General features: G+C 36.0%; 1 protein-coding gene across 2 annotated transcripts in view; it reads left to right on the top strand.

Moving 5' to 3' along the window:
- BARD1 (BRCA1 associated RING domain 1) overlaps nt 1–26,079 on the top strand; it is an 80,053-nt gene that overhangs the window by 13,888 nt on the left and 40,086 nt on the right. Inside the window, exons 3-6 of one of the 2 annotated variants that reach the window (XM_008592365.1) lie at nt 549–697; nt 12,590–13,542; nt 20,002–20,082; nt 22,193–22,365. In XM_008592365.1, coding sequence (XP_008590587.1) covers nt 549–697; nt 12,590–13,542; nt 20,002–20,082; nt 22,193–22,365 — 1,356 coding nt within the window. The remainder of the gene's footprint in view (nt 1–548; nt 698–12,589; nt 13,543–20,001; nt 20,083–22,192; nt 22,366–26,079) is intronic. The other variant, XM_008592367.1, reaches the window with a different exon arrangement.

Below are 26,079 nucleotides of genomic sequence, written 5' to 3'. Positions count from 1 at the left end.
GAATTTGATGATCTCAGGTATCTTTCCTAGCTCCAGTATGGATTACAGATTAATTTTACAACCTTTTTTGAGTTACTTTTTGTCAGGAATCATTGCTAGAAGTCAAGGATACAAAAATTTTGTATACACAGGTTTTGTTTGAGGATAGTTTATACTGTAAGAATTTTCTGTGCCTACAAATGAGAGGGTCACATGACAAAAAATGTAGTGCTTGCGGGAGATGTGGCTTTTACAACTGTTATTACCCAGTCCTGTTAGAACCGATATGGTGAGACTAAGGAAGGAGGAAATTTATAGGATTTTTATTCTGGAATTCACACATAAGCTTTAGGAGAGGAGGGTTGTGAATGCCCTTTTTATACAGGAGTGTGGATATATCTTTATCAGATTTGCAAAGGTCTGTGACCCCAAAAGTTAAAAGGAACCTTGACCGTTGTATGTTAGCACAACCTCTGCTTCATTTACTTCTGTTCAAACTGTTTATTATTTATTTTTTCGAATTCAGTTCTGCTGAATGGGTTTTTGTTGTTATTTTAATTCTTTTTAAGTGATTGTGTAAGTGACTGCATTGGAAGTGGATGTCCTGTGTGTTATACCCCAGCGTGGATACAAGATGTGAAGATAAATAGACAGTTGGACAGCATGATCCAAATTTGCAGTAAGCTTCGAAATTTACTACGTGACAATAAGCCTTCAGGTGAGAAATATTGTCTTTCATAGTTATATAACCAATGAATTCATATTGATTACATAAAGTATATAAAGGATCTGTCAGAAATTCTGAATGACATATTTCAGATTTTAAGATCTATAAAGATAATTAAGTCTAACTCCCTTATTTTACAGATGAGAAACCAAGGTCCAGAGAGATTGAATGATCTTGCATATAGTCACACATGTGCTTAGTACTAGAGCAGGAGAAATAGAACCCATTTCTTCTGATTATCAGTCCGGAGACTTTCACTACTTTATACTGCCTGCATTTTACAGTTATGATAATTTCTGTAGAATACATATGGAATAGTGATTTTGTCCTTAATAGTGCTTAAATCACTTAAATACACTTTTGCAAGATAGAATACAACATTCTTCTATGGATCACTTTTCTAGACTGAATTAATTAGATGAGCACATATTGAAAGAGCAAAAATCTAGTATTCATTTTCTTTTCTATTTAAATGGGGGATAATGTTTTTTAAATTGTTCTTGGATTTTGTGTATTATCTATATGTCTTCCCATTGTGCTTTCTACTGAGAATTAATTAGCTGTGGAAAGAAAGTAAACTGTTTTGAATCTTCATAATTGAATATTGGAATTATCTTTTTATTGACCAGATCATGTCATTTTAGTATGTGTTTGTAGCAGAACCTTTTCTTGACTGGCAGGATACCATGAATGATTGCTGATGCTCATATAAAATTGTTGGATTTCTCGTTTTAAATCTTTTGTTCTTAGAATCCTGACATGATGTGTTGCTGTCAGCTTCTAAAAATGAAGTTGAGGGGCCGGCCCGGTGGCGCACTGTGCTAGTGCGCAGCTTGGGAAGCGCGGAGGCGCTCCCGCCAAGGGTTCGGATCCCACATACAGACCAGTTCCCGCTCACTGGCTGAGCGAGGCGCGGGGGCAACACCAAGGTTTGCGATCCCGTTGCCGGTCCCGGTCCGGTATGGGGGCGACACTGAGGGTTGCGATCCGTTGCCTGACACAGAAAAAGACAAAAAAGGAAAAAAAAAAATGAAGTTGATGGGACAAAATAAAGTCAAATACTTTGAATCTTATTGACCAGAGCTTCATATTTTTAAGAACAAGAATTTAAATCATAGTCTACGTATTAAAAGTTTATTTCGCTAGTTACCTGGTTCATTGTATTAGACTCCATTCTTTTATGATAAAATTTACTATAGTGGTAAAGTTTTACTTATTTTCAAATGTAATTATACATACACTTTTTTTTAACATACTTACCTTTTAAAAAAAAAATGTGTTTGTAAAACTCTTTAAGAACACAATGAGGAAGACTTTTATCATTAGTTCATTTGAACTCTTTTCCTTCTTATTCAAATACAGTGCTGATAGTGTTTATTTTCTAGTTGAAAAGATTGGTGTGTGATGCTGTGGATTAAGGCAAGGGTACGTAATCAAAGGTCTGTGAAATTTTGACAGAGTTGGGGGCTGGGAAGGATCAGTGAGCCTCTTGAGTTAAGTGTATATTATGAAAAATGTTCATGTCTTTGTGAACGTGGCTTTCATTAGATTCTTAAATGTCTGTGGTCTGTTAGGATTATTGGCCATGCATTGGAATTTGGGGTGCAATTTTGAGGTTTGTGGCTGTCATGATGTTTTGATTTGAGTCTTCTACAATTGCTGTATAGTAATGTATTTGTTTGCTAGATCTGCTATAACAAAGTACCTACCACAAACTGGGTGGCTTAAACAACAAATCTATGGTCTCACAGTTTTGAAGGCTAGAAGTCTGAGATCAAGGTGCATGCAAGGTTGATTCCCCCTGAGGTCTGTGAGGGGAGAATCTGTTCCAGGCCTGTCTCCTTGGCTTGTAGATGGCTGTCTTCATGCTCACATGGTGTTCTCCTTAGATATGTGTTTGTGTCAAATTTTCCCTTTTTATAAGGACACCAGTCATATTGTATTAGGGGCCCACCCCACTCCAGGATAGCCTCATTTTAAACTAACTAATTACACCTCCAATGACCGTTTCCAAATAAGGTCACATTCTGGGGTACTGGGGTTTAGGACTTCAATATATGAATGGGGGAGGGGGACCCACAATTAAACCATAATGAGTAATGTGACATTTTGAAAGGTTTAAAATGGGAGCAGAGTAACCCCGATGGGTTGACTGCTGTCAGTTGTGGCATACTGGAGTACCAGTTACCATGGAGTACAAAGAAAAATAAGTTAGACTTCTCTTTAGAAATTTTACTATATAGTTAGTAATGCTAATCATTAGTGTAATTTTCATATTTTGTGGACCATGGTATATGAAATGCCTTAATATTTCATCATTAAAGAAGATAGGAAAACTGAATTTAGAACATGTTTCTGGGGGAGACCTAAGGCCTTTTAGAATGCTGTTTTTATCATGTAGGTCGAGGTGGAGTTTAGAAAGAGAATTGTGATGATTCATTTTCTGAAGGACATTTTGCATTCGTTTTCCTTATAATGAGTAATAATTACTTTAGTCCTTAGCAGACTTTAGCAATGCTGCCTTCAGCATTACTTATTTTAAATAAATTGAAATTTCACTGTTTAGATAACATATAATCAGAATTTTAGGATCTCAAAGGTCTTTAATCACCTTATGCTGTAGGTGAAGAAATTAAGGACAGGTTGGTCATGTTGTAAGTTTCTTGCTTATCGTTTCTCCATTTAGCACAATGTTTTCATTAGAAGTGTAGGTATTCATTATGTTTGTTGGATTGAGTTGGATAAAAATTGGCAGTGGTAAGGCTAATTCATATCCTAGAGACTAAATTTAATTAAGATCGACTTCCGATCAGGATGGCTTAATAGACGGTACCCAGCATCGCCCTCTCCCACAATCAACCAATTTACAGCTATTAAAAAGCAATGACTGCCAAGCTGGGGCCATTAGAGCTCAGGGAAACAGGAGGAGAGACCTGTGGAGTTCATGAAGACAGGAAGAGCCACGATGAGAGAAAGAAAGGACTGCTTCAACCATTTCAAGCCCCAGCCACTTCAAGGCTGGCCCTGGTGAGCACAGGGAGTAAGAGCTGGCAGAAGCCCCGGCTGTGCCCTTTGGATGAAGTTGCTTGGAGGCAAAAGGGGAGAACAGGGCCTTGGTGGCCTCCAGCCTGGCAAGACCACTAACAGGGTTCCCATGAACCCACGTAGGAGTTCTCTCACCCTATCTTCCTTCCCCTTCTCCTCTCCCCCCTCCCCTACAACTGCTCCACCACAACATTAGAATGTAAAAATATAATAATAAATTTTAAAAATATGTTTAATTAAAATAATATTAAAACAAATTCTTAGATTGTTTTAAATAATTCATTTTATAGTGGTAAACATTCTCCTTTGCTACCTTGATAGAAAATGACAATAAATCTAGAGTATAAACATATTGAAATAATAAATTTGTATCTAGATCTGTGATTTCAGTGGTGCACAGATTTTTCTACTTTAATGTAAGTTGCGTTCTCAACCAACTTTTCTCCCCAAAGTCTTCACAAAACGAATTAGCCTTGAAGGGCATTTGAAATTTTTTTCTGGAGTATTTCCTTTTGTTTCTGTATAGTTTATTCAGTATATTTTATGTAGTACTTTTGCGTTAGTTTATCATCTAGTAAGTACTAAAACTTAAGTTGTATATGGTAAACTATATAATGGGTAGAGGGAACCAATTGTTGGGGACAAATGATTGTTGATCCTCTTTATAATGAGGAGATTGGAAAATGATCTCATTATAAGATCAGGGTATTAGATTAAATGATCCTTAAGGTCTAGCTCTGAAGTTTTATGAGTCTGTTAGATGGTCAGGTGTTGAAGATGACGAATTACGTGCAATGGCTGAACATCTCCCACATTTTTTCTATCTTTTGAAAAACTCTGTAGTGCACAATTTATCTTCCAGATGAACTTTGTTAGTTGCAATTACTATAAAATATTTAATTACTGTAATTAAGATGGGTAATTAGGAAGAACTTGTCAAATCATGGACATAGTATATGGTATACTGGAGATAAAGAAGGCTGATTTATAGCAATACTTTCTAAAATGAGCTTCTAAACATTTGAACATACTTGAACAGATTTTTCTCAGTTCGGTGTCCTTAAAGAGAAGAAATTGTTTGCCAGGTTTTTCTGACAACTATTTATGGATAAATTTACCTTATTCTTTATAACATAGTCTGCTTTCTACTAATGGAATTAAACTTAAAAGTTTTTATTTTTTCTTGAATCCCATCATATTAAATTAGACCTTGCAGGTGCTGGTCAGGTTCTGTGAAACACGTTGGTGTTGGTGACATTAAAAAAAAATACTTTGATTATGCTTTCATAAGATAACGATTTCCCTTTCTGTTTTTCTGATTTAGAGAGATGCCAGTTTTTCTGTACTGATTACATAGTGTTTTATATATGCTGTGACTTTTTTATAATAGATGAAGATGGGTGGTTTAATAGCTGTGTTGCTGTTGTTTTTTAAAATAGAACTAAATACTTCTTAACTTACCAAATAGTCATTCTTCAGTAAAGCGTTAATGTTGCACAGATGGTAGCAAAGTACTTTCCTTTGATTTTTAATAAGAGACTAGTTTGTCAAAGAGATTTCTCAACTTCTGTTGTGAAACCTATAATAGAGAATAATTTGAAAGGCACACAATGTACATCATTATAATCCTTTGATGTAGATTAACGATAGCTAAATCACATTTTCTAATTGCCTCTCTTTTCTATAGTTTGTTATTAAGTTTTAAGAAAAAACTTGGCTAAGCAGCTCCTTAGTAGCATGTGCATCTCTGTTCCTCGATATTTTGTGTTGTACTCTGAAATACTTAAATTCAGAGAATATTCTTCTAAATGTCATCATTGAGAAATTTACTGTGTAGAGGAAGGACCAATATTTTTCTTCATGAAGTGAATACGATAATTTATCATGCTTAGAAGCATTCACCTATAAAAACTGTTGTAGCTGTTAATAGTATGATTTATGTGCTGGCAGTAGTGTTGTTTTTCTTTTTACAGTTTCATCTTAGACATGCTGCATAAAATTCAGAATTTATAATCATGTTGGCTATTGTCCTTAGTTATGCAAGATACATAATTAAAATCTCCTTGAGTAAAATTATTAATAATTATTAGTAAGATTATTGTGTACATATAAATTGCATGAATATGTACTACTGTCTTCATTTACTCCTTTTTAAGTTAGGAAATATGTACACCTCAGTATGAAATTTGTTGTTTTTCTAGATTTAGATTTTTTAGTCTGTTGAATGTGTTGCTACTATTTACAAACCATAATTTTCTCTTGAATGCTCAATTCCAAATTTTGTAAGTTTTGTAAACATTGACTTCGGGATTTGACTTGTTTTTAATTGAAAATGTCATCTGTGTCTAAAATAAATTTTAGAAAGTCAAATACAAGTTTTTACAGACTGCTAAAGGATTAACTTTTAAGTCTTTATAATCCTGAGTCTTTTTTGAAAAATAATCCTGATAACATTTCATTTTGACCTTTCCACTAGACTTGAGATTATATCAGAAATGGCTTGATTTTGAAATCTGCTCATCATTGCAATGAATAGACCTTGTTGGGTTTAGATGTAAAGTCTCTGTGTACATGGATACCTCATTTTGATTGTTTCAGTTTCCAAGATCCCGTCTCGGTAACACTTTGTGGACTAGGTGATGATGTTCAGCTATGACATAAAAAGGGTGTAGGAGGGTCTGCCCCATTCAGATAAAGACTGCTTTAGCTGGATTAATGGGTTCACTGTCTTTTCAGTGTAATGATTCCATTTCACCAGGAGGAAGTGATGGTTCTTTGGAGTAGAGAACGTACAGTTTGACTGAATTCTTTTGCTAGGCAGGGATCATGTCCGAAATTTCTACAGAGTTAAATCCTAATTATTTCTTAAAACCTACGATTTTTCCATTTTGTCTAACCTGTTGAAGGTGCTGTCTTTTACCTGGTAGGCTTATTTATACAGATAGGACTTTCGTACTCAAGAAATATGAGGTGAAAGAAGAGTAGGCAGAAGCGATTTTGAACTTTAGAGAACTGAGATGTTGGTTAACAACCTTCTGGTGTGTTAATACTTTGAAGTTGGTAAATTAATAAAACAGTGTTCTGTGTAAATAAAAAATGACTAAAGAGTAAAAAATAATATTTGATAATGTACTTTTCTTTTGCTAATATTTAGACGTGGGAATGTTGAAATTTATTCCCCAAAACAATGAGAAAAATGAAATTAAAATTTTGTATCTCTTAAGTATTAAAAGTTCTCAAGAATAAGGACATATGAAAATTTTATATCTTAGTAACATCAGACATGCTTATTTCCTACATGGTGGATGTTATCAGTACTTAGGAATAAGATGGTTTTCTTCTTAGAATACTTTATCTTTAGAATTCTTTTCCATTAAAATTTTCCTTTGGTTTTGTAATGTAAGAAAAGTTTTGTAGAGTTCTCTTTAGCTCAAATGAGAAATGACTTCTCAGAAGGAAACATATTTCAGGTAGTTTCCTTTTTCTTTCTCTCTCTCTCTTTTTTTAATAGGGCAGATAAAACATATTCTAAGTGGCCTAGTTGGTCAGAGGAGATTATTAAGTCTATGTTAATTTGGAGAATGATTGTCAGACAGTATGAAATCATTTGTTAATAATCGTCATTATTGTTAATCTTGTCAGGTTCTGTTTTTCCAGTTTTCTTGCCTTTTCTTTATTCTTCATTGTACCTGAAATGACCTCTTGATAATCCAATTTGTGTCTTTTCTTTTTTAACTTCAGTTTCTCATTTTTTTTTCTTTTTTTTTTTAAAAATGACCGGTAAGGGGATCTTAACCCTTGACTTGGTGTTGTCAGCACCACGCTATCCCAAGTGAGCTAACCGTCCATCCCTATATAGGGATCCGAGCCTGTGGCCTTGGTGTTATCAGCACTACTCTCTCCAAAGTGAGCCATAGGCCAGCCCTTAGTTTCTCATTTTTAAAATAATAGAATTGAACTAGGGGATCTCTTAAGTTTTTTTCTAGTCCTTAAATTCTGACATCTATTGTACAAGTGCTTGTCAAGATTTCATAGGACATCAAAGGTTTTACTTATTAGTTTTATGCTGGGCTGACCTGGGTTGATTTTACCTATGTATATGGGAGAGGAGGAAGGAAGGAATTTTAAGGGAGTATTTTTTAAAGGAAATGAATGGACTCAAAGGCAAAAACAAAAGTAAGACAACTTGAAGGGGACTGACTGTCAGAATCAGGAAAGTGAATGGCTTGTGCAATTTGTTGGGGAGGAAAAGTTTTCTCTACTCTTTTATGTTCATTGTTTGGAGGCCTGCAAATTAAACTGGAGAAAGATTAGCAAGAGAAAAGGAAGATTTTTATTTCTGTGTGTACCCAGGAGTTTACAGAAATATGTGACTCTCCTAACTTAACAGGAGAGAGGGAGTGGGGAGAAAAGGTTTCTGTAGAAAGAACAAATGGGGTTATGGGGTAACAAACGGGAGGTCAGAGAGTTTATAGTAATGTTTATGCAGTTGTGAGTAATCTTCTCTGTCTTCTTTCTGGCCAGGGAATCTCCCCTGGAGAGGGGATTAATGGCAGCCTCACTCCCAGGAATTTTTATCTTTAGTCAGATAAGAAAGCTCCAAAAAGGCTTCATCTGTTCAGTGTCAAATGCCTTTTTTATTTCTGAATAATCTTCATACCAAATCTGGGAGTCTGAGTGAGTCCTCTCAAATTCATTCAATGAGCATTTTTTGAGTGTACAGTAATGCCACCTGACTTATATAAAACACTTTAGTGGTTACCCATTGCTCTTTGTTTAAGTATGGAAGTTTTTAACATTGCCAGCAAGATCTCGTATGGTCTGGCTGTTGCCTATTCTTACAATTTCATCTTTATGAGATTTCTTGGTCAGGTATACTGGCTATTTTTTAGTTCCTTAAATATATTATATGCTCTCCTGCTATTGAGCCTTTGAACATTTTATCATCTCTTCCCTGCCTCTTGGTCTAGTTAATTGTTATCTTTTAGGTTACATATCTGATGCTTTTTATCATTTCTACTGCTACAGTGCTTGTCAAAGGCAATGTGATCTTTCTTTTGTATGATAGCCACATAATTGGTCATTGTGTCTACTCTTACCTTTTCTGTAGTCCACATGGCAGCTAGAGTGATCATTCTAAATCACAAAACATTCTGTTTCTTCCCTGCATTGGGTCTGAGGGAGATCTATGTTGATTTACTTGGATTATAAGATCCCATTCATTTATTCAGTAAATGTTAATTGAGTGTCTACTATGTGCTAGACAATGTTTTAGTCACTGGGGATATGGTAGGGAAGAGACATGAATTTTTTCCTTTGTACAGTTTATGGTCTGATGGAGAGAGAGACATCTTGTAAAAATGTAGGTAAGATAAGTAGGCGGTAAGGGTTTGTAAGTTTAAATCAGGTGTTAGGGATGGTTTTAAAAACTGTGGCAGTTGAACAGTGATCTTCTGAAGTTGATTAGAAAGCGAGCGATGCAGCCATTTGAGAAAAAGCTTTCCAGGCAAAGGATCAGCAAGTGCAGAGGCTTTGAGGTAGAAGCATGCTTGGTGTGTTTAAAGAACAAGATGGCCCAGTGGGTAGAATGGTGATTAGGGAGGAGAGAATAAGAGATGAAGTCAGGAAGGTAAAGGAGGATCAGGTTGTTTCTGCCTAGTATACAATTGTTAAGATTTTGACTTTTATTGAATCCAATTGGCAGTCTCTGGAAGGTTTTGTGTGGCATGATCTCATCAGTTATGAAAAGATCACTGGCTGCTGTGTAGAAAATAGACTCAAGGGGGACGAGGCAGGGAACTAATCAGGGAGACAACTTATGAGGCTATTGTAATAATCTAGTGAGGAATGATGGTGTCTCGGACCATGGTAGCAGGAGTGGAGGTAGTAAGAAGTGATCAGAGTTTGGATATGTTTGGCAGAACTTAAATTTTGCATGTAGGATGCAAGAGAGATAGTGGAGGCCAGTTTGTCTCTAAAGGTTTTTGTCCTAAGTGATTAGATTGATGGATGTGTCATTACTGAGATGGGAAAAAACTGTGGGAGGAGCAGGTTTGGGAGGGTGCAGATTAGGGTCTCAGTTTTGTTCATGTCAATGTGAGATTCAGGTGGAGTTGTTAAGTAGACAGTTGAATACTGGAGTCTGGAGTTCAGGGCAGAGACCTGGGCTGCACATATACATTTGGAGTTGTTAATGTAAGTAGAGATGATGGTGTATAGAATAGAATACCAAGGGAGTAAACAGAGAAGTCCCAGAACTGAGCATTGTGCCTTTCCCACTTCAGAGCTGGTGGGATGAGGAGTACTGCCAGAAAACCCAAGACAGAGCTCTTTACAGAATGCTTCTGCTTACATTGACCTCATTTCCCTCCATTTTCTGCTCCTGCTCCAAGCTCCAGCCACACCAGCTTTCTATCCATTAAATATGGTAAACTCATTCCCATCTTAGTACCTCTGCACTTGGTCTTCCTTCTGTCTGGGAAACTCTTCTAGATCCTTATGTGGCTATTTCCTTTTCATCATTTAGGTCTCAGCTCAAAAGTTGGCTCCTCAAAGGTGCCATCCTTAATGATCTTAGCTAAAGAGCAGGTGTATGTACAGAAGAGTATCATCCACAAAATGTGGCACCTTGCTTTACTTAGAGACAATTATTCCTTTTTGTTTTCTTAAATTCTACTAAATCATTGTGTGTTAATTCTTGATTATAAATCTATATTTTTTCAAAACTTAAAAAAAAAAAAATTGTATGGGGCTGGCCCGTGGCTCACTTGAGAGAGTGTGGTGCTGATAACACCAAGGCCACGGGTTCAGATCCCTATATATGGATGGTCGGTTTGTTCACTTGGGAGAGCGTGGTGCTGATAACATCAAGCCAAGGGTTAAGATCCCCTTACCGGTCATCTTTAAAAAACAAAAAAATACACACACATACACACACACGTGCGTGCGCACACGTATTCTGAGTGTATAGTTTAATGAGTTTCCACAAACTGAACTCACCTAGAACGAGTACTCTGGAAACTCCTCTTGTGCCCCCTTCTAGTTATTGCCTCTTTTCCCCATAGGGATAACTAACCATTTGTTCTGATTTAACACATCAAATTAGTTTGGGCTATTTTTATTATTAAATGTAAGTGAAAACACATAATATGTATTTTTTTATCTAACTTCTTTTTGTCGAGAAATTGTGAGTGTGTAGTTATTGTTTATTTATTCTCATTAGTCTTTGGTTTATATAGCTTGAGATTATATTAGATGGTACCTAAAGGGTCATGGTTATTATCTTTAATACCCTGAATGATTTTGTCTGAAGTAAGTCTTGAAGTCAGACATTGTGAGTCCTCCAACTTTGTTCTTTAGTATTGTGTTGGCTCTTCTAAGTCTTTTGCCTTTCCATATTATAGTTCCTTTGCTTTTTCATGTAAATTTTATAATTGCTTGTCTGTTTTTACAAAAAATCCTGCTGGGATTTTCATTGGGATAATGTTATATCTATAGATTTATTTGGGAGAATTGATAACAACATTGAATCTTCTAGTTCATGAACATGGTATATTTCTCCATTTGTGTAGATTTTCTTTTATAAGTGTTTTGTAATTTTCAGCAAACAGAGTTTGTATGAATTTTGTTAGATATATATATATAAGTATTTTATGGTTGTGTTTTGATACTATTATAAACAGTACTATTTTTTTTTTTTTTTTTTTTTTTTTTTTTAAAGATGACCGGTAAGGGGATCTCAACCCTTGGCTTGGTGTTGTCAGCACCACGCTCAGCCAGTGAGCAAACCGGCCATCCCTATATAGGATCCGAACCTGTGGCCTTGGTGTTATCAGCACCACACTCTACTGAGTGAGCCACGGGCCGGCCTAAACAGTACTATTTTTTATAATTTCAGTTTACATTTGATGTTGCTTGTGTATAGAGATACAGTTGAAATTACATTTGGTATATTGACCTTGTAATCTATGACCTTGTTAAATTCACTTTTTAGTTTTATTACTTTTTTTTTTTAGGATTCTTTGGATTATTCTATAAAGTCAAGTCATCTGTGAATAAATACAGTTTTATATCTTCCTTTCCAATCTGTATACCTTTTATATCTTGTTGTGCTGGCTAGGACTTTCAGTATGATATTAAATAGGAGTGGTGAGAGCAGACATCTTTGCCTTATTTTTGATAATATAAACAAGATAATAGTTGCAGTCTTTCAGCAGTCTTTCACCAGTAAGCATGATGTTGGCTGTATGAATTTTGTAGATGCTTTTCATCAGGCTGAAGAAGTTCTCTTCTATTCCTATTTTGCTGAGTCTTTTTATTTTTATGTGAATGGATGTTGGATTTTGTCAGATGTTTTTCTGTATCTGTTGAGAAGATCATATGGTTTTTCTTCAGTTACTTGATATAGTGAATTATATTGATTGATTTTCAAATGTCTTTTTAAAAATTAAGCACCAATTAATGTCTACTGCTTATAAATCCCATATCTGCCTTTTTCTTTTGAGTATAGTTTTCTCTACAGCTCATATCACCATCTGCCATACTGTGTATTTTGCTTATTTGCATATTCTGTCTAACCTCAGTAGAATATGTTTCATGTTTTGCTTCATACCGTATCTCCAGTCTCTAGAACATTGTCTAGCACAAAGTAGTAGTCATTAAATGAATGAGTGAATATTTACCTCCTCTCAAGGAGTTTATATTCTAGGACCAGAGAAAGAGGTAAACAAGTAAAAGGTGATACGTCTTAGGAGAACTGTCAACAAAATTTTTTGGGAGGTCAAGATGGGAGAGATTTAAGTTTATGTAACAGATTTCTTTTCCTTTTTTTTCTGTCAGATTTGAAAGAAGATACATCTAAGACAAGTTTATTTAGTGATGCAGGAAACAAGAAGAATTCAATAAAAATGTGGTTCAGTCCTCGAAGTAAGAAGGTCAGATATGTTGTGAGTAAAGTTTCAGTGCAAACCCAGCCCCAAATGATAAAAGATGCAAATGCTCAGCAGGCCTCAACGTATGAGTTTGTTTCAACAAGTCCACCTGTAGAGGTTTCCAAAAAGGCTAGAAAGGCTTCTACAAGATCTGGAAAAAAGCAAAAGAAGAAAACTTTAGCTGAAATCAACCAAGAATGGAATTTAGAAAATGAAGATGGTGAACTTGACTCCAAAGAGGAATGTAAGGAAAAGCTTGTATCCTTCTGTAGCCAACCATCTGTTATTGCTGCCCCTCTGATAAATGGGGAGATAGACTTACTAGCAAGTGGCTCCATAACAGAATATGAATGTTTTGGAAGCGTAACTGAAGTCTCTTTACCACTAGCTGAGCAAATAGAGTCGCCAGACATTGAGAACCGCAATGAAGTAGTGACTCCTGAGGGGAAGGTCTGTGAAAATCATCTTACACCTAAGAAAGCTTTGTCCTTAGGTCATAATGGAAAACGTGGGCCTCTCAACAGACTTTCTAATCCCATTTCTAAGAAACAGAGAAACATTCAGAGCACCAGTGTAGATTTTGTTAATCAAATGATGCTCTCAGAAAACACACCATTGCCTGACTGTTGTTCTCCACCTCCAGGCAAACTTGAAGTTGGTGACATGTTAAGGAGGAAAAACAGTAATACATCACATAAATCCATTAGCCTTTCACCAGGTACACTACCTTCCACATTGAATAGTTCAAGTTACAGACGAATGATGTCTACTCCCTCAACAATGAAGCTGTTGCCCAATTGCATTACGGCTATGAAAAGAAATCATAGAGGAGAGACTTTGCTCCATATTGCTTCTATTAAGGTAGGATGCTTACTCTGAAATACATTCTTGGAATGAGACCACCTGTAAAGCAATTTATTTGGGGTTTGTGAAAAGTAGCATAAGACTACAAGGATTATTAACCTACCATAGAAAACAAAACTTCTTCACCTAAAAAGCAAAATTCATGGGGAATGTATCTTCTTCTCAGTTAGAGGAGTGGCCCCTGGGTCCAAAAAGCATGATCTTGTAGAAGAAAACCAGTATTTGAATATTTCAACTTCTGTTTGACAGGTGCTTTTGCTTTTGTGTATTTTTTGTTCAGTTTTCATCATTTTCTTTACTCATGCTTTATGAATATAGACAATTGCTAAGGTACTGCTGGGAGCATGTTTTTACCTAGCAAAAACGCTAGGCTAGGGGCACTGTGAGAGAGGACAGGCTTCTGTTTCTGCTTCACACTACTAGCGGCACTGCCAGGATTTAAAAGGTTGAACGATACAGTCTGTACATATCTCCAGTGACCTGGGCATTTGACTATCAGATATGGCCTCTGCAGTTCACCACAAAGGAGCTGCTCTGTGCTTCAAAGTCAGGCATTCTTTTTGCTGGCCTGTTCATTGAAGTTAATTCTCTTTAATTATTGCCTCGATACCTGGAATGTGGCAGCAGTGTTCTGTGGAACATGGCCCATTTTCTGAGCACATGATGTACCTGGCAGTGATCTTTGAATTGACACAAGTACTATATATGAAAGGGAGCAGTAAGCTCTGTAGCTTTATAGAATTTGCTCTGTGATTTCATGCAAGTGTTATGATAATATAATAAGGTATAGCTTAGTAGTGAATAGCACAGCTTTTATGTTTTCTCAGTGATTTTACATAGTAAATTCACCCAGGAAATCCTTGGGTCTTTTGGGTGGATAGAGAACTTTGGGAGGTCTGGAAGGAGCCCCTTGGAGGCCCCCAAACATCAGGCTGGTGGAGAACATAAAACATCTGAGAAGAACATGGAGTACGCACTGAGCAGGGCTCAAGGATTCCTGTATTTTTGTTTGGGGAAGGTGAAATGCTCAAAAATGAGCTTCTTCCAACTATTGGGGGTTTTTTTTACTTGCTTTTCTTTCAAATTAATGTAGAATACTCTATTTTTGATGCCAGTGAGGGGAACCTGCAAATGACTACATGCGAGGGGATCACATATCCTTTGGACAACTTGAATTTTTGGAGATGGCTCTGGCTACATTTTTAGTTTGATTTCTGCAAAGCGTGACTTATCAAATCAGACTATATTTTTGTCATCTTTGTTATATATATATATATATACACACAAGTATATATATGTGTATATGCATATTTATACACATAAGTTATTATAAACTTAACGTTACAATGTGATTAATGTTTCATAGACATAAATAGTGTAATAATTATTTTTTGTTCGTTTTTCTGACTAATACGAGGCTGCTTTAGTTTTTATATTTTGCTTTTGGAGAATTTTCAGACCACCAGGGAAGCATCCACTAATGTTTGTAAGGAATTTTTCTTCCAACTATAAGAATAATTTATAAATGAGAATCTCTAGGGCCCGGAGTCTTGGCCAGGGTTTGGTAAACTCTTTCTTAAAGGGACAGAGTGAACATTTTCAGCTTTGTTGGGCATACAGTGTCTATCACAGCTGTTCAGCTCTCTGTCTTAGTGCAAAAGCAGCCATAGACGATATGTAAACCAATAAAACTTTACATACTAAATCAGATCCACAGGCCATAGGTTGCTTACTTTTGCTGTAGGCATGGGAGAAAAGCCATAATAAAATATTGACAGGAAAAAATGGTGGCATGACACTGTCTTGGTGAATTTTCTTCACTGATATATATGAGATTGCTTCATACAAGTTTTGTCAGATTGTCAGTTTACTTAGAGTCTTGCCAGGATTAGAATTACCTATTTTGATTCTCTAGAACTTAATTATCAAATATTATTATTGTCATTAGTTGGCAGATTCTGATACAGAATATTTAAGAAAAGTTAATTGATTTCTTTTATGAATTAACAATAGTGTTCTCTTCTTTATAAATTTATTATGAACGTATGACCCCTCCTCAGCTTGATTTTTATAGGCAAAAAATGCCTGAAAAAAAAATCAGACTTTGTCAGTATATTTGTCAGTATCTTTTTAGAAATACTTTTCATCTTACTCCTGCTCTAATTTTCTGATTTGCAGCCAAGAATAAATAATCTGAATATACTAGAAAACCAAATAGTGCAATTCTGCTGTTTTATATTTTGTACCCATCTACTTCAGAAAGGCATTTGAAGTGGCTCTAAAGTTAAAATTACTATAAAATGGAACAAGGAACAGGGAAAGAGGAAAGAGTTACTATAACTGCATAATGAATAAATTTGGTGACCATTATGCAAATAAGAAGTCGTGTTTTTTGTGCTGTCAAAACACAAATTATTTGCCCAGCAGTAGTTTTTCTTTCTCTTGGAACAGATACCTTCCCCTCCTACAATAAGGGCTTTACAGAATGATCTCTAAACTTGGGAACACTATTAAGAAAATTCTTTAACATCTTGTCCCAAACCACCTGTTGGCATCACCTTTGGTTGTAACCTACCACCCTAGTGGCAGACTTGTCTCTTTTTGCCTTGACCACTTGTGTTAGTTTTCTCTGCTGCCATAACAAATTACTGCAAATTTATTGACATAAAACAATACAATCATTTATCTTACAGAGTGGTCCGAGATCTGGTATGGGTCTCATCAGACCAGAATCACTTTGTCAGCTGTGTTACCTTCTGCAGGCTCTAGGGAAGGATCCGTTTCCTCACTCATTTGGGTTGTTGGCAGGCAATGCATAGTTCTTGTGGTAGGACTGAGATTCTGTTTTCTTGCTGGCTTGCAACGGAGTTTCATTCCCAGGTTGTAGAGGCTGTCACATTCCTTAGTTCATGGCAGGTTAAGTTCTCACATCACATCTCTCTGACATAGCCCGGAAAAGTTCTCTGCTTTTAAGGACTTGTGTGATTAGATTAGGACCACCTGGATAGTGCAGAATAGTCTCCCCATCTCAAGGTCGGTACCCTTAATAATGTGGCAGACTCTTTTGCCACGAAGTTAATGTATTCACAGGTTGTGGGGATTAGGATGTGGACATTTTGTGGGGAGGAGTGTTATTTTTCTTCTGAGCACACCACTGAAGTTGCTTCCTAATTTCTTGCCCTGCTTTCCCTTTGTGCTTCCTGCAGGCAGTCTTCCATGGGACATTCTTATATTATTCTTCTTTAAAACTCATGTTCCTGACTGAATATCTGTGTCACCTATAGCTAAAATGCTTTTGAGAACATTGTGATATCAGTGAGATTTTTATGAAAAAGCATTATGTCTAAGTAGAAACTAATACAAACACTCATTTCTCTGATTTAATAAAAAAAAAATACTAAGGACATAGAGAAAATTTTCTATTATATCTCCGTGGCTTTGAGAATGAATTTGTAGGTACTGGAATACACCCTCCTCCCACCCCCCAGTTCTCTAGCACAAATTCATAAGATGGCCGTGATTACTCATAATTCATGCCACAGCAGTGAACTTATTTTGAAATAGAAAAATGACTTGAAGCTGTCATGCCATGATGTATTTGTGGTGCAGACTTAATAGGTAGTGTTTTGAAGGCAACTTTTAAGCCATGGTATGTGTAGAACATAGCAAAGGTGCTGAAGATGATCTGGGTAGAGAGAAAATCACTTGTGTGGTGTCTCCTTTGGGGTGTGACTTTGTAATTCATTATACTTTAAGGCAGTCATGCTACGCTGTGGGTGAAGTCATGTTGTCATGTATCCTCCATACTCGCTGCATGAGAAGGTAGCAAAGGATACAAAAGCAAACTAGCATCTGTGATATTTTCAAGATTTCAATTTCTAGAACACCTCTTAGAGTCAGTATCCATTTTTTTTTCTCTGTGTTGCCCATCACCTATGTGTAAGTCTGCCTTTGTAATATGAGTAACTTATTGTAATGTTGACTAGGTTGTCAGAATCATTCTTAAATTATTTTATTCAGTAAATTTTAAGAAGCCAAAGAAGTATTTAACATATCTTAGCGCTCCATTCGAGATTGCTAATTTTTTTTTTTTAAACATCTAATTGCTGAAAGGGGGGCCGGCCTGTGGTTCACTCGGGAGAGTGCGGTGCTCATAATTGCTGAAAGGGGAAGGTTTAGATATCTTGTCAGTTCATTTATGTGGAAAAGCTTAACCATGTTGGGTAAGTCATTTTTATTGTACTTAATTGTAATGTCCTGTACTGTCCTTATGAAGATGTTTGTTATTAATGTTAATTATTTTAAAAGAGCTAACCTTTATAATAGGGAAAAAGGGTTTTGTTTTTGTGTGTGTGCTTGGAAAGTTAATTTATATTGCTCGGATATGCTGTATGTGCAATATGCACAAACATGTGAAGAATCTTTCCTTTGACTGAAAACTTAGCAATAAAAAAATTCAGTGGGACATAACCATACTCACACACACTCCCTTATTTTCAGCCTTTTAAAGTATTATTTAAAAATACCAAGTCCATTTATAATATTTTTATAAGCCTTGATAAATACTTAGATGATTTTTTTTTCTTTTTTGCTGTGGTTTAAGAAAATCTCAATTCTTTAAGTTGTGAGGAGCCTAAAGGTGAATGCTTATTATGCAAAAAATATTCTGTTAGTGAAGAAAGTAATTTAAGGAAATCAGAAGCAGAAGTTAATTTATTTCCTGGAAACTTCATATCGGTCCAAACTTATCCAGTTACTGTGGACCCTATCTAATTACCATAATTGTATTTATGTGCATGACATTAAATTTACATGAAGTAGAAAGGTGAAAATATTTTAAGTACTAGGGAGGAGAAAGCAGTCTGGGTATAAAAAGCTAGCAGTTTGCCAATCAGCTATACATGTGAGGGGGTGGAATGTTAACAGGAGACACTTTTGATAACATGGAGGTGACATTAAAGAAAAATAGCAACCATCTAGCAACTTTAAAAGAGATTCTGCTTTTCTCCAAATTGTCATTCTATTCCTATTTGACTGTTCCCATGTGACTCTTCCATTCCACAATTGTGTTATTATTTTATGGGCTTCTTTGGATTAGTATGTTTTTTGTCATTACTACGTATAGAATTAGAATGGGGACATTTTTTAAAAGGTTTTTTGTGTATTTTTTGTGGGTGATTTCATGTTGAAGGTAGGGAATTTATGTGGTTCTGGCAGTTCATCTGCCCAATATTCAGGGAATTGTTTCAAAAAATTCACATTTGGGGCCGACCCCCTGGCTCACTAGGGAGAGTGTGGCCCTGGGAGCGCGGCGGCGCTCCCATAGAGCAAAAGTTGCTAAGTACATGTTAAGTTGCATTAGAAGTGTAGAATATGTACCCTTAGAAAATCTGGGAAAATTTTTTTTGTTGGAGCTGGGACAACTGATTTGAAACATATGTAGTACTTTTAGTCCCAATAAATATTTAAGGTCATTTTTTGAATTTGGGAACATAAAAATATATGTTGCATTTGGATTTATGTTTTTAGAAAATTGTAAGGTACCATCTTAAGATTTTGGGAAGTAGCCCAAAACATGGAAATAGAAATAAATAAAAATAGAAAAGAAAAGGAAAAGGCAAATGAAAACAAATGTTAATGTATTTTGAGATCTTAATGACTTCTATGTGATTATACCAATAGAGGAAAAAAGTCATTTCAGAAAAGAGTATTGAGGCTGGGGGTGGGAGAGGATAGATTTCTTTCTCCTGAAAGAAGCACATTACAAAACTAATTGAATATAACATTGTACAACTTTTGTCATGTGTAACTTTTATTTATTCAGCCCTTTTCAGAATAAGTTGCATCAATTGCTAAATGCGGATTCCATGGGTCATTTTGAACAGGTTTATACTGATCCCTTTTCTGCCATTTCAAACAGAGCAACTACTTCTGCCTAGACAATACCTTTGAGTAAGTAAGGCAAATATAAACAGTTAATGTATTAGGATAAGTAGAGTAACTGCCAATAAGAAAAGTTTTTGTCAGTTTTAACATGGGTTTTACTTAGGAAGTCCCCTTGGCTTTAAATGATTTTGTGTGTTTTAAACAATATTCAAAAACCGTTTCCATCTGTGCTCAAAAAGGATTTTTTTCACAAAAGAAATGATGACATCAAAAGCTTCATTATGATCAGATGATCTTTGAACAATATCCTTTGTTTGGTATCTTGAAATGAATTTTGAAAATAAGTTGCTGATAGAGATTTTGTACTCTATAATTTAAGGATAGATCCTACGACTCGGTACCTCAGAATATTTGTTATTCGCTCATGGGTAACAGGTATAAGAGAAAAATTTGTTTTACTTTATCCTGAAGAAGATGGCATCTTAAAAAAAATAAATAAAAGCCCTCAGTGTCTTCCTTTCTTTTCTTAATGCTTTTTCATTTCTTCTTATTTTTTCATTGTTCTACTAGGGTGACATACCATCTGTTGAATACCTCTTACAAAATGGAAGCGACCCAAATGTTAAAGACCATGCTGGATGGACTCCACTGGTAGTTTTTTATTTGTTTGGTTTTTATTCTCTTTCTCTCTGTTTTGTAGTTCTTATAGTTTATGGTTATGTATTTGCCCATATGCTGTCCTCTGCCACATATACACTCATTTTAGTCTGAAGATCTTATGTTTTCACCAAGTATGAGAAAATGATTATTTTCCATCTAACTATTCAATTTTGACAGGCAAGAAATTGGCTGCATTTTGACTGACTACCTTTAGGTCAGGAAGTCTAATGCGTCTAGCTTTACCGTTTTTGTTCAGGATTTCTTTGTCTATTCAGGGTCTTTTGTTGTTCCATATGAATGTTAGGATTGCTTTTTCTATTTCTGTGAAGACTGTCATTGGTATTTTGATGGGAATCACATTGAATCCGTAGACGGCTTTAGGAATCCAGTTACACTTTATTGCTGAATTTACCCAATATATGTAGGTAACTGCTAAAACCAACATCAGGCTCCATCTGCAGTACTGGATGTCACTGGAACCAGATTACTTAGAGCAAAGAGAGATCAAAGGAACCGAGTACAGGAATGTGATCACAAGGGAGTGGTTCTTACTGAGGATCTCTCTCAGCCTCATTTAAACCCTATCCAATTGCAGTTATATAGAGGTACTAGAAATCTTTGCTTACATTAAACATTTTTGAAAGTCTTTGCTTATCATTACTAAAAATACAGTGTGAAGAATATTCTGGAAAAAGAATGGCACAAATACTTGGAAACAGTTGCTATATGGGCTAATTACATTAGGACAATAAGCAAGAGATTTGAATACAGCCATAGAAATGTCAACAAATGAGGTGGATGACTTTATCCTGTAAACTAAAAATTCAACATAGAAATTAGAAGACTCACTAGGCCAGGTGCAAAAAAGTTTTAGTTATATATAATTTCTCCTTGACAAATTCTTAAGCTTGGGAAGGTTTAGTCTGGATCAAAGTCAGTTTTTTTTGTCTGGACTCCACAGACTGGATAACCTTTTAAAGAAAGGTTAATTTAATTTTTTTTAAAGCTACTAAGACAGTTGTACTAAAGGTTGGTGAGGGATTTAGAGGATCTGATGCCTGATTTGGATTCTTTTTTTCTAGAAATAGACCTACAGATGTCGAGTGTGGTATCACCTATTATGAATTGAAATAGAGTTACTTAAAAAACAAGAAAAGTTACTTAAAAAGCATTATGCCAAAGATTAATTAGAATACAGCATAGTGGCATTGTTGGCAGTACATTACATATAAGGAAGATTGCGTATAAGGAATCTTTGACCATTCCATTGTCACCAGCTCTGTCATTCATTCAATAAACTCTTCTTGAATACCTACTCCATGTTATTTCTGTTATCACTGACATCAGCTATATAGTGATATGTAACTTTGGCATATAGAGTGTTTGTCTTATAAATACTCTTTCTAGGATGTTCATTTTGTTGGGTGGTTATGTGTATGTGCTGATGCGGTGCTTAGTGTATGGCTAACCACCTAATTTATTTAGTGAATTATCTACAGCCTTGGAGAATTTCAGATTTTATGCACGATCTGATTGTTAAATATGTATGTGCTGATGCGGTGCTTAGTGTATGGCTAACCACCTAATTTATTTAGTGAATTATCTTCAGCCTTGGAGAATTTCAGATTTTATGCACGATCTGATTGTTAAATGCCTCTTTTTTTCTAAATTTTTTTTTCTTAATGTTTTTAATTTATTGTAGAACAACTTAGGAGCTATCATTGGTTTAAAGCTGTAATTTTCTTCTAAAACAAAGAGTTTGACCCAAGGATCAGACTCTTCTTTTTCCATGAATTGCACAGATCTTAATCACCACGTATCTTAATTTGTGGTAATTGGCATGCTGCTAGTATTGACCTGGCCATCATATCTTAGGCACAAGTGGTGCTGGTCAGCTTTGTATCCAATGAATATTCATAACCAATAAAAGAAAAAGAAAGGTTACTAATAGTGGCTTTTACTCTGTCAACAACTGTGGTCTGTATGAGTATTTAGGTAAGCATAAATTTACTGATTGAGGTTCACATTTAGTTTTCTAAAATGTGGTGTTATAATATTATCCATTGCTCTTTCTCATCACTCTTCTCACTACTTTCATTAGCATGAAGCCTGCAATCATGGGCACCTGAAGGTAGTGGAATTGTTGCTACAGCATAAGGCATTGGTGAATACCACCGGGTATCAGAATGACTCACCACTTCACGATGCAGTCAAGAATGAACACATGGATATAGTCAAGCTATTACTTTCCTATGGAGCCTCTAGGAATGCTGTGTAAGTAGCTCAACTTAAAAGTTGTTTTTAAATTGACTTGTATTCTTGAATCACAGTATGTGATGAAAAAAGACTTTAATACCCAAGTTGATGGCTTTCTCATTTCTTTTTCACAACTAAAGGTTAGATGTGATCATTAGGTTCTGTATTTAAAATCAGAATTCATGCCCTTTTCCTTTATGATACTTACATAGTTAGGGGAGATTTGTACTCTTAATTCAGAAACAATTGTCATATTAGTTTTGTAAGCTTTCATTTTATGGTCAAATTACTTAATGCTATATTCTGTAGATTGACTCATACTTATTAATAAGAAAATAATTATCATAGAAATAATTATTTTGCATGCTTCCCAACACTTTAGAATTGTTTTAAATATTTTATTCCATTTATGGGTTTTTTTGTGTACAGTATTTAGTCTAACAACAGTTAAAGTATGTAAGAATTCAGATACTGGGCAAGTGCAGTTGAATTATTTCTTCGATTTTTCACATCATCCAAAGGAGGCTCTGAGTAAATTATTTTGCATTGTCAGGGCACAGAGATGCATTAGTGAATGCTGGCAGCTGCATTTTAAAATTGCTATTGTGAAGAGTGTCACAAGCAAATGCCATGTGTAGATTTTATATCTTTAATTTGTAGCTTGGTTCATGTCTCTCTATATATTATTTTACGTTTTTCAGTTAGTTAGGTAGTTGAAATGAAAATGCAAGAATTGCCTCTCTGTGCCCCATTGCTTCTACAGGTTTGAAAAGAGCACATGAAAGTCAACCTTACCCTGGTTACAGACACAGATAAGAATTACAAAATGCAGAGCTTCTAGGTTGTAATTTTTTATAGGGAACCATTTAACATAATTGAAAAACAAATTAATAATGTAAGAATGTACTATATTCTGATGCTGTTAGTTTCGGTAGATGTGTTTGATCTCTTTTTATTTCCCATCGCAAGTTGTAAGATAGTTGGGACAAACTCAGGGGATATATATTTTTCTGTTTTTAATTTTTGTGTTTACACGTGTGCGCACGCACATACATATCTGGGTCTAACACAGATATCTATATCTCTATAAGGATCTAACAGATATGATTCTCCTGTGGGCATAGCAAGCCATTTGATAAAGGAAATGGTTGCTTGGGTCAGGTGGAAACTGAATAGTTTCCATCTTAGGGTTCTTAAATCAGCCATGACTACTTTAATGAATGGAACACTCGTCAGGGCGTTACGGAATCCAGCTTTTATTTGTGACTCCATTACTGACTTTATAGCCTTATGCAGGTTAATTTCTGTGCCTTGCTGTCTTCACCTATAAAACACTGGTGATGCCTGCTGCTTTTCTATTTCTTCAGAACACAGTGAGGATTAATGAGCCAAGTCACAGAGCCTGTCTTGTGGTTTGTACACCATGATTCTTCACTGCACTGTGAGGGCTTATTAATATACACAGAGTGGGCATGAGGCAGTGAGTCTGCCTTCACAGGTGCCTTCAGTGTTGTTTTAAATAGGCTTACCCAGTGAAGTGGCAGATTTAGGGATATCAATAGCCCAGTACTGTCCAGTAGACCTTTCTGTAGTGATGGAAGTTTTTATGTTGTACTGGGTATTTACTAGCTACTAGCCACCTGTAGCTATTGAATGCTTGAAAATTGGCTATTGCTACTGAGGAACTAAATTTTAAAATATATTCTATTTTAATTAATTTAAATAGCCACATGTGCCAGATGACTACAGTGAGGGATAGCTGGTTGATATAGTTAGGAAAGTTGGGAAGGAGGGTTTGTTCGACAAGAGGTTTGGACTGATGTTGGATAAAGGATAGTAGGGCAGATGGAGATTTAGTCCTAGGTTATAACAGTGTGGTAGCTGTTTGTAAACATTGTTATTCCTTCTTTTCCAGACCATTGGTCACATACTTAAACATTTTCCTGTGTTTTTTGCTCTTGGTTTTATTTTGTAGTAGTTCATCTGATTGGCTTTACCAGTTTCCTAACTGCTCACCTTCTCTTCGTAACTTTTTTTTAATTCATTCTCCATACTGCAGCCCGAATGCTTTAAAAAAATACAAGTCTGGTCAAATCACTTACTTGCTTATAACTCTTCAATAGCTTCCTCTTAATGTTTTTAATATAAAGGCCGAACTCCAGGACATGGTTTATAAGGCTCTGTATGGTCTGGTGCTACTTACTGCTCCAGTCTCATTCATCTTTCCACAGTTCCTCCTGCGCCCCTTTCCTTCAAGCATTTTTGTGTTCACCTTTCTGTAAAGGAGCCTATTTTGCCTCCTTTATATGTGCTCAGTCTTTATACGTGCTTTCACTTTGTCTGGAATATTTGTTTTTGGCAGACAGTTTTCTCATTCTCTGAGTTTCGTCTTAGTTACCATTTCCTTTTGGCTGACTTTTGTGATTCCTCAGGTCTATTTGGAGCTTCCCCAAGTAATGGAACTTGGGTAGTAGTATGTTTACTTCTTATTCTCTTCTATTAGGTTGTGTGCTTTGTGGACCAGCCATCATGTCCACTCTCTCAGGCCTTGCCAAGCACCCAACATAGTCTTGTACCCATGTTTATTTGTAGGGAATTAGTAAGTATTGAGTAAACGAAGATAAGGTATATTTTTTCCTCTCTTTTGATAGGTCAGATGAGAAGGAATAGGAATTGCCTCCTTCACCAACTTCACTGTAAGTGTGATGAGCATGTCTAAAATCAAGTCTGTAAGCTGTACCTTTTCAAGGGTGGTAGAACTGGTTCCTGGTAGCTGTTAGAATAATGTCATGAGCTCCCTGGGTAGAATTCTTTGTCTCTTGCCTAATTGGTATCCATAGTATGTTACCTTCTGTAGAAATGTGGCTACCCAAAGTAATTCCTATAGCTCTGACACTTTTAAGGTCTCTCTCTCTCTGCCAGTGTTCTAGATATTGTCCTTCTAGAATTAAGGTGAGACTAGATGAAATTCCTTCCTATACCTTCTTCCATTTCTTAAGGAGATCATGGGAAGGGGGACCTGGGGCATGGAGACTATGTGGGGTTCTTACTATTCTCCTTTTTTTGCCTGAACCTCTTGCTCCTCTTATGTCATTAATATCTTAGACTCGGAATCTGAGTAGGCAAGCATTTTTTCTTTGACTTTCTTTGCTTATTACACTTTTTTTTTTTAACTCTTGATAAAACTCTGTTCTCAGTAACCAGGACTTAGATTCTCTCCATCCCTGGAAGAAGGGTAAGAACCAGAAAGGGCAAAAGCCATTTTTCTGTTTGTCTTCAGGGCTTGCTACTTTGGCCAGTTGAGGAGGTAGGGTCCTTTTGCTTATTCTAAATTTCTAAGTGGCCTCTTTTAGCTCTAGGACAGACATTTGACTGTCATCTTCATTACTGCAAGGTTGAAGCCTTCTCTTGGATCCCTTTCTTTCCTGTTAGGTTTTCTCACACCCCCTCTCTCGCTTCTCACTTACCATCACCCCAGCTCTCTCTGGCTGCTTATGTTTTAGTAGGAGTGAGCAGATACATTACTGATTATAGAACAGGGTGACACGTGCTTTCATAGTGTGATGCCCAGGATGCTATGAAAATCTATAGTAGGGGCTGCCAGTAAGCTTAGAGGATGTCATGAAGGCTTTCTGGAGGAAGAAGTAATCCGCTGAATTTTGAAGAAAAAAAAGAATGGGTAGAAGGGGTTTTCAGAAAGATGAGGTAATGGGTGCTTAGGTACTCTAAGGC

The sequence above is a fragment of the Galeopterus variegatus genome, unplaced genomic scaffold (assembly GCF_000696425.1).
Source record: "Galeopterus variegatus unplaced genomic scaffold, G_variegatus-3.0.2 Scaffold7833, whole genome shotgun sequence".
NCBI classification, from domain to species: domain Eukaryota; kingdom Metazoa; phylum Chordata; class Mammalia; order Dermoptera; family Cynocephalidae; genus Galeopterus; species Galeopterus variegatus.
This window is presented reverse-complemented; position numbering and strand designations above follow the sequence as displayed.